The following is a 16,909-nucleotide window of genomic DNA, read 5'->3' as shown; positions in this document are numbered from 1 at the left end:
ATGTTTAAAAACATGCAAAATTTTTGTTTTGAAATATGAGCTAGACATTTCGTCATTAGAGTCACCTATATAATCTTTTCAAAAGCATGGGATGTCATTTCAGCCAATGGTAAACCCACTCTTGGAAAGTTCAGAGGTTTGGTTCACTTCGCAAGTAGGCAGAGCCACACCTGAACTCATCAGAAGCACAGTAAGTGTGACCAGAGGGTTTGTCAATGGCTGAAGATACACCCACAGGCATCACAGGTCAGAGGGTTTATTGTGTGCCTACCTGATCCTGCGGCTCGCTCGCACCCTTTCTGATTGGACAGACATGTAGCTCGTGCTGCTAAGCCGAGATGCACTCGACATAGCGGACACGTCGCTTACATCACTGTCCGATGACCTCATGGAGAGACTGTCCATCCCATGCTGTGAGAAAAAAAAACAATGCTGATTAATACATTAAAATAATGTTATATTTTGTATATAATGTTATATAATGTTGCACAAACTGACTTTTTAAATAAATACTAAATAAATTATTATTTAGTTTGCTATTTTCATGGCAGAATGTGCAAGTGCAAAGACTGAACGATTATCCAGAGGGGAATCCTTTTAAAAAATGTTTTTTTTTTGTGCTGAGTCCCTGCGTGTAATAAGCAATGTACACACTAGGCCTGTCACGATTGGTCGATACAAACAACTGCATCGATGCTTATAGTCAATATTTTTAGTCGACTGGGTAAGGTGGGTACAATATGAAATTTTATTAATACCGGTACTTACAGCATAAATTACAGCAATCTAATAAAAGCAGTATTTCTTAATTTGCGTCGATGTTTGACAGGAGTGAGGGTGTGTGTGTGCTTTGCTCCCACCGTTTACTAAAAACAACAGAAACGCTAGCATTAGAAAATGAAGTAGTGCCACGCTGACCTGAACCGCGCTCTGCCGCACACACACCTTTCACTCAGACAGATCAAGACAACAGTTTCGCGGATTATTGGGTTTGAATTATCAAAAATATGTAAGAATGCATGTCCTGGCGAGTTGATTGAGACATTGTGTTACAATGAATTTGGTCCGTGCGGCTTTTAAAGTGCTGGGCATAATATTATTTTCTTGATTTAATGTTAATCAATCAACAAAACAAAATAGAAAATCACCCCATGCTCTACTTTAATATATTTATTAAGAATCAGTGTTTAGTGAATTTACAGTGACTATTTATAATTATATACAAATTATTGTGATAAATTAGTCGATAGATTAAACGATTAAAAAGTCGATAGATTAATCGATATAAAAATAGTTGTTGGTAGCAGCCCTTGTACACGTTGTGCCCTGCCTATAGGAACTTTAAATAACACAAAAAATACTGTGGCATTAACTTTAGACCAGGTTTTTGTTGGTCAATGGCACAGTCATTTTCAGTTGCCTCAAAATAGCAACACGCCAACAATGCGCCTGAACACACCTAATTTTCAGACCAGCACACCCATGGGTGCACATGCATTTGCTATTAAAACAATGTGGTGCGGGACATGAAAAAGATTTATTGCTGCGTGTATGACAGGGCCCTTAATGTAAATACAGTGAGGAAAATAAGTATTTGAACACCCTGCTATTTTGGAAGTTCCCCCACTTAGAAATCATGGAGGGGTCTGAAATTGTCATCGTAAGTGCATGTCAACTGTGAGAGACCATCTAAAAAATAAAATCCAGAAATCACAATGTATGATTTTTTAACTATTTATTTGTATGATACAACTGCAAATAAGTATTTGACCACCTGAGAAAAAAATCTATGTTAATATTTGGTACAGTAGCCTTTGTTTGGAATTACAGAGGTCAAACGTTTCCTGTTGTTTTTCACCAGTTTTGCAAACACTGCAGCACACAGATTTTTCAAGGCATGTTCTCCTCCTCCTCCACACAGATCTTCTCTAGATCAATCAGGTTTCTGGCCTGTCGCTGAGAAACACAGAGTTTGAGCTCCTTCCAAAGATTCTCTATTGGGTTTAGGTTTGGAGACTGGCTAGGCCATGCCAGAACCTTGATATGCTTCTTACAGAGCCACTCCTTGGTTATCCTGGCTGTGTGCTTCAGGTCATTCACATGTTGGAAGACCCAGCCTCGACCCATCTTCAATGCTCTAACTGAGGGAAGGAGGTTGTTCCCCAAAATCTCACATTACATGGCCCCGGCAATCCTCTCCTTAATACAGTGCAGTCGCCCTTTCCCATGTGCAGAAAAACACCCCCAAAGTATGATGCTACCACCCCCATGCTTCACAGTAGGGATGGTGTTCTTGGGATGGTACTCATCATTCTTCTTCCTCCAAACACGTTTAGCTGAATTTTGACCAAAAAGTTCTATTTTGGTCTCATCTGACCACATGACTTTCTCCCATGACTCCTCTGGATCATCCAAATGGTCATTGACAAACTTAAGACGGGCCTGTACATGTGCTGGTTTAAGCAGGGGAACCTTCTGTGCCATGCATGATTTCAAACCATGACATCTTAGTGTATTACCAACAGTAACCTTGGAAACAGTGGTCTCAGCTCTTTTCAGGTCATTGACAAGCTCCTCCCGTGTAGTTCTGGGCTGATTTCTCACCTTTCTTAAGATCATTGAGACCCCAAGAGGTGAGATCTTGGATGGAGCCCCAGTCCGAGGGAGATTGACAGTCATGTTTAGTTTCTTCCATTTTCTAATGATTGCTCCAACAGTGGACCTTTTTTCACCAAGCTGCTTGGCAATTTCCCCGTAGCCCTTTCCAGCCTTTTGGAGGTGTAAAATTTTGTCTCTAGTGTCTTTGGACAGCTCCTTGGTCTTGGCCATGTTAGTAGTTAGAGTCTTACTGATTGTATGGGGTGGCCAGTTGTCTTTATGCAGCTATAGACCTCAAATAGGTGCATCTAATTTAGGAAAATAAATGGAGTGGAGGTGGACATTTTAAAGGCAACTAACAGACTAACAGGTCTTTGAGGGTCAGAATTCTAGCTGATAGACATGTGTTCAAATACTTATTTGCAGCTGTGTCATACAAATAAATAGTTTTTAAAAATTCATTATGATTTTATAGATTATGTCTCTAACAGTGGACATGCATCTACAATGACAATTTCAGACCCTTCATGATTCCCTCCATGATTTCCAAGTGGGAGAACTTGCAAAATAGCAGGGTGTTCAAATACTTATTTTGCTCACTGTATGAGAAATAGCTTGTCAGCACTTAATATGTCTATGTGAGGACCTTTATATTGTGTCCTAACCAGGCAGAACATGATAAAACAACCAACGGTAAATCCTTAATGTTAATCTGAGAGTTTTTGTTTTCACTAACTTCCACTGAAACACTGTGCAGCTAAGAAAAAGTGCTGCCCACTGCAAAATCTCATTGGTCTAAATCTCTTTTCACATGATGTGGCCACAAAAAAGTACTTGCATACTTAAGACACATTTAAAAATATTGAATATATTATTTACAGTAGTAACGAAATAAACATTTAGCTAAAGTTCAGATTTTAAATGTAATAATTATCTTAAATAATTACCTTATGATCACTAAGATATTCATTATTATTATTATTATTAATATTATTATTGTTTATTTATATTTTTTAAATCTTTATGACCCCAATCTTTTAAACAATAGTATTTAGTATCGTCGGCTGTAAACTAAAGACTATGAAACAATATACTATTTAAAATTAAACAAATTACAAAAATGTTTATTGGTTAAATGATGTCTATATTTAATGTAATTCTCTACATATGCAGTTATTTTGTTACACCTGTGTGAACTTGAGGAGAACTGACTTCAGTTCATATTCATCTACCAAACTGTTGCATAAACTGCTGATGTTTTGTATTCATATACTTTTTTTGGGTCCATTGTAGCAGTAATTTTCATTTTGCTTTGAAAACTGACAGAGAATCATCGTATTGTACCTGGTACAGTGTAAGGGTGGAAATTATTTTTATACCAACTGAAGAGAATATTCTCTATTGCAAACTAGAAGTCACCATGAAGCTTTATACAAACAGCTCCTCTATTCCAAAATATTGAGGATACAATTTCTTTACTGATGAATGAATAAAAAAATTAACTCAAGGAATGACAGAAAGAAACATACCTTTGATGGATCCTTCAAAGTGCCTGTGTGAGAAACAAAGACAAACAAAGTTAGATGTGTTGAATCCCATCACACAGATGCACAGTACTGTATGTAAATTAGCAAATGTTTCTTGCTGATACAAATGCACATCCAACAAATTCCAAAGTGACACACATCAGACGACAGAAGTAATATGGACACCATTTTTCAACAGTAGGAAATTGTAGCTGATCCAGTCCAACCCAAATAAACAAAAATGTGAAATAGAACACAACGCCACTAAGCAACTGAATTAAAATTTGTTTGACCAGTCCTTTAAAAACCCCATGAAATGGTTTTATAAACCCAAGTTACACACACTTGAGCAGGAGATGATGTCATCAAAAATTATGTCAGTAAAAAGGAAGACCTTGTACTTTCACCTTATACTGTATATCTGCTAAACAATTACTTTGTCCACTTTTAGGAGTACACTTGCATATGATAAGATCACAAGCTAACACGCATGAGCTCGTAAAAGAGTAATGGACAAAAAAAATACCACAAACCAATCACACAAAATAAATAAAAAAACCATATTTGATTTAAAGCAACAAAGTATTTGAAAATCAGACATAAACATAAAGGTCCAAGACTGTGTACTTGCTCATTTAAATATGTGATAATATATAAAAACAGCATTTTTAAAATGTATAGAGTATTTTGCGAGCATAAATCGACTCGATTACTCAGTGCTTCATGGGAGTGGGCGGAGCTTAAGAGACATTTTAGTGTGTGTTGTTTGTTTCTACTCTCTGCTAGGTGGAATTTTCTGTACAACATCATAGGTAATGCAGTTTTCCCATCACAAATGATGCTGTTAAACAAGTTTATTTTAAAACTAAGAATTGAGTTTTTACTTTGTGAAACTGACTATAGCACTCTATTTAACAAGCAAATTCAATAACAATCAACAACCATTAAGGTTTTTGTGAATGGACCCATATTTCAACACTCATTATCTGGTCTCATATAGAGAAAACTTACTGAGTTCCACATATTTTGCCATATAAACATTTATACAATGAATTACAACAAATCTGTCTGAAAGATAAGAAATCATATCCTAATTCTGTGAACCACAGAAAAGAATAGAATAATTTTGGATGCTGGTCTTTAACATTTGATGCTGGTGTCTCCACAAGATTGCTTAACTCACTTAACCAGAATGACTTCTGTTAAGTTAGAAAAGCAGTCTAGCTTGTCTAGATTTCATCAGAATAACAATACTCGCTGACTCTCACCAGCTCCAAAAATTCATAGCTGAAACTTGCACACTTTAAACTCTTTAACCTTCAAAAGTTTGAAGTTGTCAATATTTTCTCACCAAGGCTGTATTTATTTAACCAAAAAATACAGTAAAAACAGTAATAGTGAAATATTATCGCAATTTAAAATAAGAAAGTTCAAAAGAACAGAATTATTTCAAATAGAAATCTTTTGAAACATTACAAATGTATTTGCTGTCACTTTTGATACATTTTTTTCCTTGATGAATAAAAGTATTCATTTTCTGACACCAAACTTTTGAATAGTAGTGTAGTTGCAATATTTTAAACTCTTTTAATAACACCCAACCAATTACTATAAGTTGTTTTGAAGGGGGTTATGTTAGGGTTAGTCTGTATACAATACCTGCATCTCCATTCTCTGACACTGTTGTCTCTGACATTACTGCTGATGTGAGGATGAAACACAAAATGAGATGAAAACAAGACAGTTTAAACAGAAACGACACACCATGATATAATGGAAACACACACACACGCACACGCGCACGCGCACGCGCACACGCAAAAGGATTTTAGATGAATTTCAGATTCAGAAACTCATCAATCATGCCAAAACAAACATAAAAAAGATCTGAGAAATCCAACACCGCGGTAAGACCTTAAAGCGTCGAAAGAATGTACTGATGTGTACTAAGCAAAGGTTAATGTGGAACATACGTCTCAAACACACACTACAAACACAGGCCACAATCTATGCGCTATTTTCCCCACTACATACTACATGCAATACTAGAATAATATCTAACACAGCTCAATGGCATTATTGAGTCTTGTCTTATTGTCTTAATTCTTCTAATGGTTTTAACTGTTTAATTTGACAAAGATCTTCTAACTCTAAAATAACAGCAAAAAAGGCCAGCTTTTAACTCATATTTTGAAATCACATTAGCTTTTCAAAAATCCATAAGTCACCATTTGCTTTCATTTTCCCTAATTTAAGTGCAATCAAATTACTGTTAGATGTAGTTTATTCTGTTCTATTTTCCGTCTTTCAGTATTCAGATTATTCAGATGTTCTTGTCTCAGCATCAATAAAAGTGTGCTAATTACTTAAGCATGTAAATGACTAAATGTGATCTTCCTTCGACCTCAAGTTGCCATAGTGACAACAAAGAACAATTAGCAATCTCTACTTGAACCTTCGTTAAGATGAGAGAGACTGAACTGTGCTATCGATACTAATAATAATCACTCTTTCCACACTTCAATCCTTACAATTTTCAGTATGATACATTGCCTACTTTATAGTAAACCCTCTAAAATAAAACTGAACTGGGTGCTGTTGAAAACAATGGTTTCAACACAGAAAACTGCAGTGCTTCTGTTTATGACTCCTGAGGCCTATAAACACAATTCCATGAATATAGAATTACTTCTATAGTCTTTGGAATATGGTTAAACTGTATGCTCAAAAATGTACTGACAAGCCTTTATGCTAAACTAAAATATACTTTAATGCCCTTTTGATTGATACTTGTATGTCATGTACACACATTTGTTATAACAAAGCTTCAATATAGTACATTTAAAATATAGTAACTTTAAATCCAATATTGAAATAAACACGACAATTCATATTATAATTAAGTACATGCTTTAGTATTATTATCAACACATCAAAATAAGTGTACTTTTAAGATTTGAAGTACACTACAAGTGCACATTTAATGCAATCAAGTGCACTTCTTTTTTACAAGGGAAATCAATTCGCAAATAAATTTTATTGTAAATAAGTTGACTTTATGAACTATTTAGGAGACTGACACTATTGGATGAGAATTGAACTGAGCTGTATGATTACATCACTGTTTTCTACGGAGCTGCTTTATAGCTGAAAATAACTCATTTCATATTAATGATCTTTACACAGTTATTGAACGGAACTGAATCTCAGCAACACTGATCTCAGTGGAAAAATGACACTATTGTCTTTATAGAGCTGATTTACAGCAGAATTAAACACGGTTTTCATCACTGAATCAATATTTTTCTGTTTATCATGTTTAAATATGGTTTGAAACAATCTGTATTGTATAAAGCACTTTATAAATAAAGGTGACTTGAGTAAAACTAAAGTGGATGGCGTGAACTCTAATCAATGCAACAGGGACATGCACAGAAATTTTTTGGGGTAGTTGTCCAAACCAAGAAAAAGGGCACCATGTTCGGCTGTGTTTGTTTGGAACTATTTTCGTTTGGTAAAATAGAGCAAACACATACTGTATTGACAATAGTGGGCCCTATCTTAAGCGGATGGTCTAAAGTGCAAGTAAAAATCCACTTTTGCTAGTTTAACAACGGGAAAAATGGTCGGCGTGCCCAGCACATGGACCAAAAGGGTTGTACCTAGTCTCTTAATGAGTCATGGGTGTGTTTTGGCTGTAATGTGCAATAAATCAATCTTGATGAGATGAGTCTCATCTCCAATTCCATTGAAAAGCCAGTTGCACTTGCACCATGGCGGATTTGCTATTTGCATGGTGGAATTTGCAAGCGGAAAGATTGAATGCTTCTCCAGAGAGAAATTATATTTTTCATATTTAAAAATGTTTGTGTGCTGCTGCTTGTGCGTGTAACTAGCAGAGCGTACACACATTGTGCCTCTGCCTATAGGCGCATATTACTAACACATCCTTTAAATAACAAAAAAAAAAAAAAAAAAAAAAAAATACAGCAGCATTGATTTTAGACCAGGTTTTGGTTAGTCAATGGCACTGTCGTTTTCAATTGTCTCAAAATAGCAATGGGTCAACACTGCGTCAGAACACGGGTGAACAGATCGTGAGAGCGTGAGAGCATTTAATATTTAAATGATGGGTCACAGGATGTGTAAATGATAACTGCGTTAGGCTGAAACTAACAAAAAACACATGCGTAACACCTGGCGCCGCATTGAGGAGAGTGTATGATAGGGGCCATTATGTCTAAACCTAAAAAAAAAAATAACTGAACTGAAAATGTAACTGTTGGATAAAATCAATATCACATTTGCAATCGAGTTGATAAGCTATTGGAGAAAAAACAGCTCTCTTGCTCATGTGATATCTTGTAATATAAGGAACTTATGAATGGACTAACAGACATACTAAACCATAACCATTTAAAGATTACTCTGAAAATTTGATGAAAATGTGTCATACTATAATTAAAATGTGCAAAGCCTAAAAACAGACAGAATTTGTTTTTAAGTATAAACCTAAAATTGCAGAATAAATGTCAGCTCTACTGTATTACACGATGTTTGTACTGTTTATTTCATATCAAACCCAATAGACTTTTTCAATTAGCTCACTTTAATGTATTGCAAAAGATCATGTTAATCTATATGTTTCTAGTTATGGCAGGCAGTGAGGCGAGGGGCCGTGAGAGCGGGCTGGTGGCGAGTGATAATGAGCACCAGCTGCGCGACACACCGGTCTCGTCTCACAACTGCGGAGTGACGGGAGTATAAAAGGAGGAGCAAAGACAGTGGAAGACGAGAGAGGACCAGGCCTGGCCTTTATGTGGAGTTTCGTTTATGGTTATGTGTGTGCGGGCAGTCATCCATGAGGAAACTTCCCTTTTGTTTTGTTTATTTTTATTTGATTAAAAAGTTGTTAAAGTTCGCCGGTTCCCGTCTCCTTCCTTCCCATTTCTATGAACATTATTAAACCAGTGCACTGAACTCAGTTCAGTGTGAGCTGTGGCAATTTTTTTTATAAATCACCCTCGCCATTGTGAGGATAAGTCAAGGCTTAAAAAGCTTGTGTCAATCTGTCACTGGAGTCACTGTCACTATATTTTTGCTTGCTAGCACACCAATACCAGGTAAATGATTTAACCACGAAAGGCAGAAATTATGTGTTAATATATGATTAATTATGAAGCATGGGTCTCCTCTAGTCCGCTACTCCTCCAGGGAACTCGGAGCACGGATGTGGTGCGAGCGAGAAATGGAAACTCTAGAGTGGATCTGGAGCGGAAGTCATTACAGAATGCATTTAGCGCGACTTGAAATCCACTCCGCTCGTATACAATACTCCGCCTGCCAGGCCCATGAGGGCCCCGGGCCGCGTAGCCACCCCCCTGTGCATGTCCCTGCAACACACACCAGTTTATTATTACCTGTTTGATGTTCAAATGCCCCAAAAAGCAAGACTACATTTCTGTGTTTTTAGTAATCATGCCGTACAGAGCGGTAAATACAGAAGGTTCAGTCTTAACAAATAACTTGGCAGCAACAAGAGCAGAAAAAGCAGAGAGCAACACAGCAGAAGAAGGGCTGCAATCTAGTTCCCTTGGAAGCGCACTAGGGTTGATCTATTCTACTAAAGGCAGATGAAGACCACAGGTTGTGGCATACCGGGGTTTTTCTTCTGCTGGTCCTCCCATGTCACCTCTAAAATTACAAAACAAGGAGAAATAGTCATTGGTTCTAGTTAAAAGAGATGCTAATTAGAAGTGCACACTTCAGGCCAGTAGAGTGCAGATACAAGACACATTTAGCATGTTTAAATTACAATTATATGCAGTTTACCATCATAGTTTAAAAAAAAATCCAGTGATTTTCAGTGAAAAATTTACTTTTACACTCCTTTTTCAGTTTTCCTTTTTCAAGCATATTATAATTTGTAATTATTAAAAATGATAAAAATAAAAGTTTTGTTTATTTTATACATTTTTTAATTAATTTTCATTTAAAAAAACATATTCTAACTATGCAAATCTAGTTTTAAAAAAGGAGTGTCATTGAGCCATCTACAGGTGAATGAAAGTACTTGGTTTACACAAGGCTTTAAAAACATAAACCAACTATTCTTAAAATAATAACTAATCCCTCAAAACTAGAAAAAATAGCTCAGCTCAGTGCAAAGCCAGAAAACATCAGTAACAGTCTTAATGATATCACCAATACAATAATAGAATAAATAGGCCTATACAATATATATTTGATGACAGTGAAGCCGTAAAAACGTCAAGTACTGCAAAAGTAGCCACTTAAACATCTACTTTTTTTCTAAATCTTTGCAACACAAAACACACTGCAAAACATCACTCAGAACTTCACACACACTTGCTCACACACACTTGCCTTTCCTCCCATTGACAGGTGGGGGAGCTACAGGCTTTTCCTGGGATTCTTGTGTCGGACATGGCACGCACATAAACAGAAGGTGAGTTTAATAATCAGTATTTTCCACAACCACACAGGTACAGTCTAACCATGCTAAAACACACTTATGCACACTCATGCTCCTGAGAAGCTACAAGCACTACTAAAAAAAAGAAAAAAAAGAAAAAAGAAACAAGAAACTAGCACTCAGTTTATGTTCAGAACAGCATACTAAATGGACTGGTAAATGGTAAATGGACTGCATTTATATAGCGCTTTTATCCAAAGCGCTTTACATTTTTGCCTCACATTCACCCATTCATACACCGACAGCGATGTCAGCCATATAAGGCGACATCCAGCTCGTCGGGAGCAGCTGGGGTTAGGTGTCTTGCTCAAGGACACTTCGACACTTGGTCAGGTGGAACCGGGGATTGAACCACCAACCTTCTGGTTTGTAGACAACCTACATGAACCACTGAGCCACTGCCGCCCCATACTACTCTTACTATTTGTGCAGAATGACTCTAGTAATGTTTATGATTGCATACTGCATACTGTTTAACATACTATTTTAAATTATCACAGCAAGTAAACTATAATTATTATATATTATTAAATTATACCAGGGGTGCAAATCCACTTAGTTCCAACCCTGCTCCAACAAACATACGTTATCTGGATCATATGCATTTAATTAAGGTTGAAGCTAAACTCTACGGGGCTTTGGCGCTCCGGGAACTAAGGGTGCATCTCAGTCAGCTCCCTAACTTCCTAGGTTTTAAATCAGTATATTGTGTACGGAAATGCATGCACTGGTAAGGACAGTAAGGGCTCTGGCTCACTACACTACACTACACTCAATCACTACTGGTATTTATGGACAACAGCAGATCTGATATCTGTCTGACATCAGTATTTAAAGTACATTATGATAAATACTTTGCTTGCTACATACACGTGCAACATTTCAGCCGAACATAAATGCTAAATGTTCGCTAGATTACCTGTCTAGCAATGTACACTCACCTAAAGGATTATTAAATTAAACACCTGTTCAATTTCTCATTAATGTGATTATCTAATCAACCAATCACATGGCAGTTGCTTCAATGCATTTAGGGGTGTGGTCCTGGTCAATACAATCTCCTGAACTCCAAACTGAGTGTCAGAATGGGAAAGAAAGGTGATTTAAGCAATTTTGAGCGTGGCATGGTTGTTGGTGCCAGAAGGGCTGGTCTGAGTATTTCAAAATCTGCTCGGTTACTGGGATTTTCACGCACAACCATTTCTAGGGGTTACAAAGAATGGTGTGAAAAGGGAAAAACATCCAGTATGCGGCAGTCCTGTGGGTGAAAATGCCTTGTTGATGCTAGAGGTCAGAGGAGAATGGACCGACTGATTCAAGCTGAAAGAAGAGCAAGTCTGACAAAGCATTTGTGAAGCCACAACACGCACAACCTTGAGGCGGATGGGCTACAACAGCAGAAGACCCCACCGGGTACCACTCCACTACAACTAGATAAAAAAGAGGCTACAATTTGCACGAGCTCACCAAAATTGGACAGTTAAAGACTGGAAAAATGTTGCCTGGTCTGCTGAGTCTCGATAGTCTCAGAATTTGGCGTAAACAGAATGAGAACATGGATCCATCATGCCTTGTTACCAATGTGCAGGCTGCTGGTGGTGGTGTAATGGTGTGGGGGATGTTTTCTTGGCACACTTTAGACCCCTCAGTGCTAATTGGGCATGGATTTAATGCCACAGCCTACCTGAGCATTGTTTCTGACCATGTCCATCCCTTTATGACCACCATGTACCCATCCTCACCATGTCACAAAGCTTGAATCATTTCAAATTGGTTTCTTGAACATGACAATGAGTTCACTGAACTAAAATGGCCCCCACAGTCACGAGATCTCAACCCAATAGAACATCTTTGGGATGTGGTGGAACAGGAGCTTCTTGCCCTGGATGTGCATCCCACAAATCTCCATCAACTGCAAGATGCTATCCTATCAATATGGGCCAACATTTCTAAGGAATGCTTTCAGCACCTTGTTGACTCAATGCCACATAGAATTAAGGCAGTTCTGAAGGCGAAAGGGGGTCAAACACAGTATTAGTATGGTGCTCCTAATAATCCTTTAGGTGAGTGTATGGTTATGCTGACATATAATTAATTCCAAATCATGTATTGTGAGTTGGCTTATGTGATTTTTTTTTTGTGCTTCAGAACATCCATTCAATGAAAAAAGTAAGCATCGATGCTCCCTGATTTTCACGGTGCATTGTGGGACTTTTTAGGAAGCGAATGTATCAATGCACTGGTAGGATTTCTCTATTAAGAAAACCCTTAAAATGCCCGACTGCCTGATCTGTGCCCTGACCACTGAACTAGGGAGCTGATTGAGATGCACCCTATCTTTTGCATCCCTGGTGTATGTTGTGTGATATGTAATAAGAATTGCTCTTTTGCTTTGACACACCTGGCACAGAAGCCTGTTGGACAAGAGGTGAGGCTGATGATGAGGCAGTGGCTGGAGGGGGAGGAGCATGTGATGCAGGAGGAGGGGCATTGGCTGGAGAAGGAGGGGCATGTGTTGGAGGAGAAGGGGCATGTGCAGGTGGAGGAGTGGCAACTGAAGAAGGCGGATGGGCATGTGGAGGAGGGGGAGGAGCGTGGACATGAGGAGGTACGGTGACATGTGCGGTGGTAGGGCCCGGGACAGGAGGCTCCATCCCCACATGAGCTTTGTTGATGACAAGGAAGACAACATAATTGGCAGGGTTGACAGGGTTGTGAAAAAAAAAGAAAAACAAGGAAAATTACTTTAAATTAAAAAGGATTGCTTGGGCAGACATTTATGAAATGTAATGATGCACTGACATTTTAAAAAGTTTAAAATATTTGCAGGCAATTCCTAACTTTATCAAATATTGTTAACAAAAACTGTGATGAGAAAGTATCCAGTTTAACTGATCATATTTTATTGTGGTATAATCATTAGCAATTCATAACTTTATCAAATATTGTTAAAAAAAACCTGTGATTAGAAACTATCCAGTTTAACTGATCATATGTTATTGTGGTATAATCATTTATTGTAATCCTAATTTATCGTCTCTTCATTATTTTTTACTTTAAATACTTATTTTATTTAATAATAATAAAAAACGTTTAAAAATAGTTTTAGCTGTTCAAACCCGTTCAAAAGTTTGGGGTCCTTCATGTTTTTGAATAAAGTCTCTAATGCTCAGCAAGGCCGCATTCATTTCTTTTATTAGAAATACTGTAAAAACATATTCTAATATTAGTAAAATTTTAAAGAACTGTCTTCAGTTGAAAAAGTGAAAACTGTCATCGTATATGATATATGATTCTTTGATGAATAGTAAGTTTAAAAGACAGCATTTATATGAAACACAAATCTTTTTAACAATGTATCTTTTATAAAAATGTAACTGTTTTATAGTCACTTTTGATCAATTTAATGCCTCCTTGCTAAATAAAAGTATTCATTTTCGAGCATTTTTTTTAATGCTAGTGTATAGACTAGTTATTCCAAATTTAGAGAATTATATAACAAAATCAGAATTATTGGTGCATTACTAATAATACATACAATGACACACACACACACACACACACACACACACACACACACACACACACACACACACACACATACACACACACACACAGGTAGTTTGTGCCACTGCATTATAGTGTAGTGTACTGCTACAGTATTTACTGACTACCACACTACACTCTAACTAAACAGCCCAGGCTCACCTAAACTTTCTTATACTACATACTACATAAAAAGTTATAACTATATATGTTTCTTAACATTTCATCTACGGGTACGGGATCAAAAGTCTATGTTTTCTATGAAGTAACAGCATTACCAGCCATTGCTTGTGTGACTTGTGGAGGTGGAGGAGGAGGGGGCGGGGCTGGAGGCTGTGAAGCCCCTCCCACCCCTTCAACATTCAGACAGAAATGAGTGTAAAAAGAGAAACAGAAGTATGCCATCAGACATGAAGGTGAGAAATATAAAAAATATGAAAATAGAAGCAAAAAGCTAAAATAATCTACAATTTCCAATTAAAGTCTACCTGGTGATTAACTAGTATGCTACAGTGCAAATGCAAATACAGTTTTGATTTTCTTTTTAACATTGAATAATATAAAAAGTTATAAAGATCCATTGAAGTGTAATTTCCATAGTCTATTAACAAACATATTGAAACAACTTTGATGTAAATGTCATTATTGTATTAAAATGATATTTGCATTTGACTGATATGAAGTGTCAAGTGTCCTAAATATAATTTACCAGCCACAGTCTGTGGAAGCTGGGAAAGAATAGGGGGAGGAGCAGGAGGCTGAGGTACCGCCCCTGTTGCTGCTTCATTGGTTGATGAGTTGTGCCAATCGAAAGAAAAAGCAAACCAAAATGTCAAGAAACCAACCACTAGTGACTAATAAACCATGATTACGTGTGTGACTGGGAGGATTACTGCTAGGAGTAGACTGCCATGCAGGTGCATGATGTGACTTACATTTCTAAATCGAAATATACAGCATAAATATATATTCATCTTTCAATATTGCTCCTTACCCCTTCAAAGGTCGCTGACCCTCTACTATAAACATACAAGAATTTACCCTGGCTTTTCGGCAATTACAATACTGTTAGAAGATGTTGCTAATGTTAGGGTCTGACATAAATTGCCTTCAGCTTTTACCACCACTAATCTTAATAAGGGCATGTAGACTTTTGCATGGATGCCTGTTTACGCCACAGAAGAACAATATAAAAATGGTAATTGCAGCTTTTTATCTCACAATTCAGACTTTTTCTCAGAATCTTGCAACTTGAACTTCCTCTCTAAAGAATCGCAGGTTTATAACAATTCTGACTTAATTTCTTGCAATTCTGATCTTGTGTCGTTAAATTTAGAGATAAAGACAGGGTAGGTGATTTGCTTAAAAAAAATGTTTTCTTATGCAGGTTGAAACTTTCGTCACATCCCGATAGCAATCACTAAGTTACATGGTCTAAATGTATTTATATCGACTGTGGAAGGCAATGCCATAACAATGTCTTGAAATTTGGGTGGGGTGGGGGGACAATTTTATTTGTATAAAGCATAAAAAACAGAACAGTGAACAAAAAGCTAGTTCTAATTCTAGTAGGGAAATAATCATTTTGGGACTATTTGCAAATAATATTTCCATTAATTATATTGTTAGTCTTGAGATTCTTCCCGCTAGTGTGTGTGTGTGTATGTGTGTGTGTGTGTGTGGGGGGTGGGGTGGGGGGTGGGGGGGGGCAATATGGCCATTTCTAATTATTTGGGCAGGACTTGTCCCCCTCAATGTCTATGGTGGTTAAGGCCCTGTTGAAGACGAAGGACCATAAAATGTTAGTTCAATCATAGACCTTGTTTTTCGAGGGCTACGATAATATGTCCTATACTGCTTGTCAACATATAGTTTTACATATCCTTGTGTAGAGATCACACATCATCAGCTTGTTTCATGCTATGAAGAGTTACGCTGGTTTCACACGTTGGCAGGGCAGAAGCAGTGCGTATAGAGAGCGGGAGCCGCGCGCTCCTGTTGTGCATTCACACTGGCAGCGTTCGTTCGCTCGCGCAGATGAACCGCGGCTCGTGTATTGCAAATACAGAAGAATATTGTCCATTCTGTCATATTTTCTGGTGTTCTCCTCCGACACTGTCATTCTTGTGCTTTGATTTATGTTGGGAAGCATATATGCTGCAAATGCGACCGTTTTCCCCTCTGTCCCAAAAACACATGCTGTATTATAGATCGTTTAAATGATAAAAGTAACCTTAAAGTTAAGACATGCTTCTGGGTTTAATCATTTAAATGGCCCGTTGAAGTTTAGACAAAAACTTTTGGCAGTGATGTGTTTTCATGCATTTCATTCATGCATGTCATGTGGTGATAATGAAACTCGCGGAACACTTCACTTAATGATTTTATTTTGAAATTTATTATTTTCCATGTTAACCAGGTCAATTTGATCAAAAACTATGCACTGTGGCTTTAATTCGACGCTGAAACGATCTCAGCACTGCCGCTTCTGCTCTGCTCCTTCGACGCGTTGCCGCGCCGCCTCTGCGTGCGGTGTGAATGCTCTAATCTGTTAACATGGGCGGTGAAAAAAACACACGCTGCTTATGCCCTGCTAACGCGTGCAGTGTGAAACTGGCCTTACACAGACGTCAGTGCGAGCACCGCAACTAAAACAGCAGTCACTTTTTACAGTTCCTCCTGAACCAAAACAACTAGCTTAGGCTGTGTTCTCGACATAGCTACTGTATTGTGGAAGAGACAG

The 16,909-nt window shown here is 37.5% G+C and overlaps 1 protein-coding gene across 8 annotated transcripts in view; it reads right to left on the bottom strand.

The window, feature by feature from the left end:
• Nucleotides 1-16,909, bottom strand: part of rims2b (regulating synaptic membrane exocytosis 2b) — a 241,805-nt gene that overhangs the window by 41,971 nt on the left and 182,925 nt on the right. For all 8 annotated transcript variants that reach the window (XM_067426681.1, XM_067426679.1, XM_067426682.1 and 5 more), the window contains 2 exons: nucleotides 4,128-4,150; nucleotides 272-411 (listed from right to left, as the gene is read on the bottom strand). In XM_067426681.1, the coding sequence (XP_067282782.1) occupies nucleotides 272-411; nucleotides 4,128-4,150 (163 nt within the window). The remainder of the gene's footprint in view (nucleotides 1-271; nucleotides 412-4,127; nucleotides 4,151-16,909) is intronic.

The sequence above is a fragment of the Pseudorasbora parva genome, chromosome 19 (assembly GCF_024679245.1).
Source record: "Pseudorasbora parva isolate DD20220531a chromosome 19, ASM2467924v1, whole genome shotgun sequence".
Classification (NCBI taxonomy): Eukaryota; Metazoa; Chordata; class Actinopteri; order Cypriniformes; family Gobionidae; genus Pseudorasbora; species Pseudorasbora parva.
The sequence above is the reverse complement of the archived record's forward strand: the minus strand, read 5'-3'. Positions and strand labels throughout refer to the sequence as shown.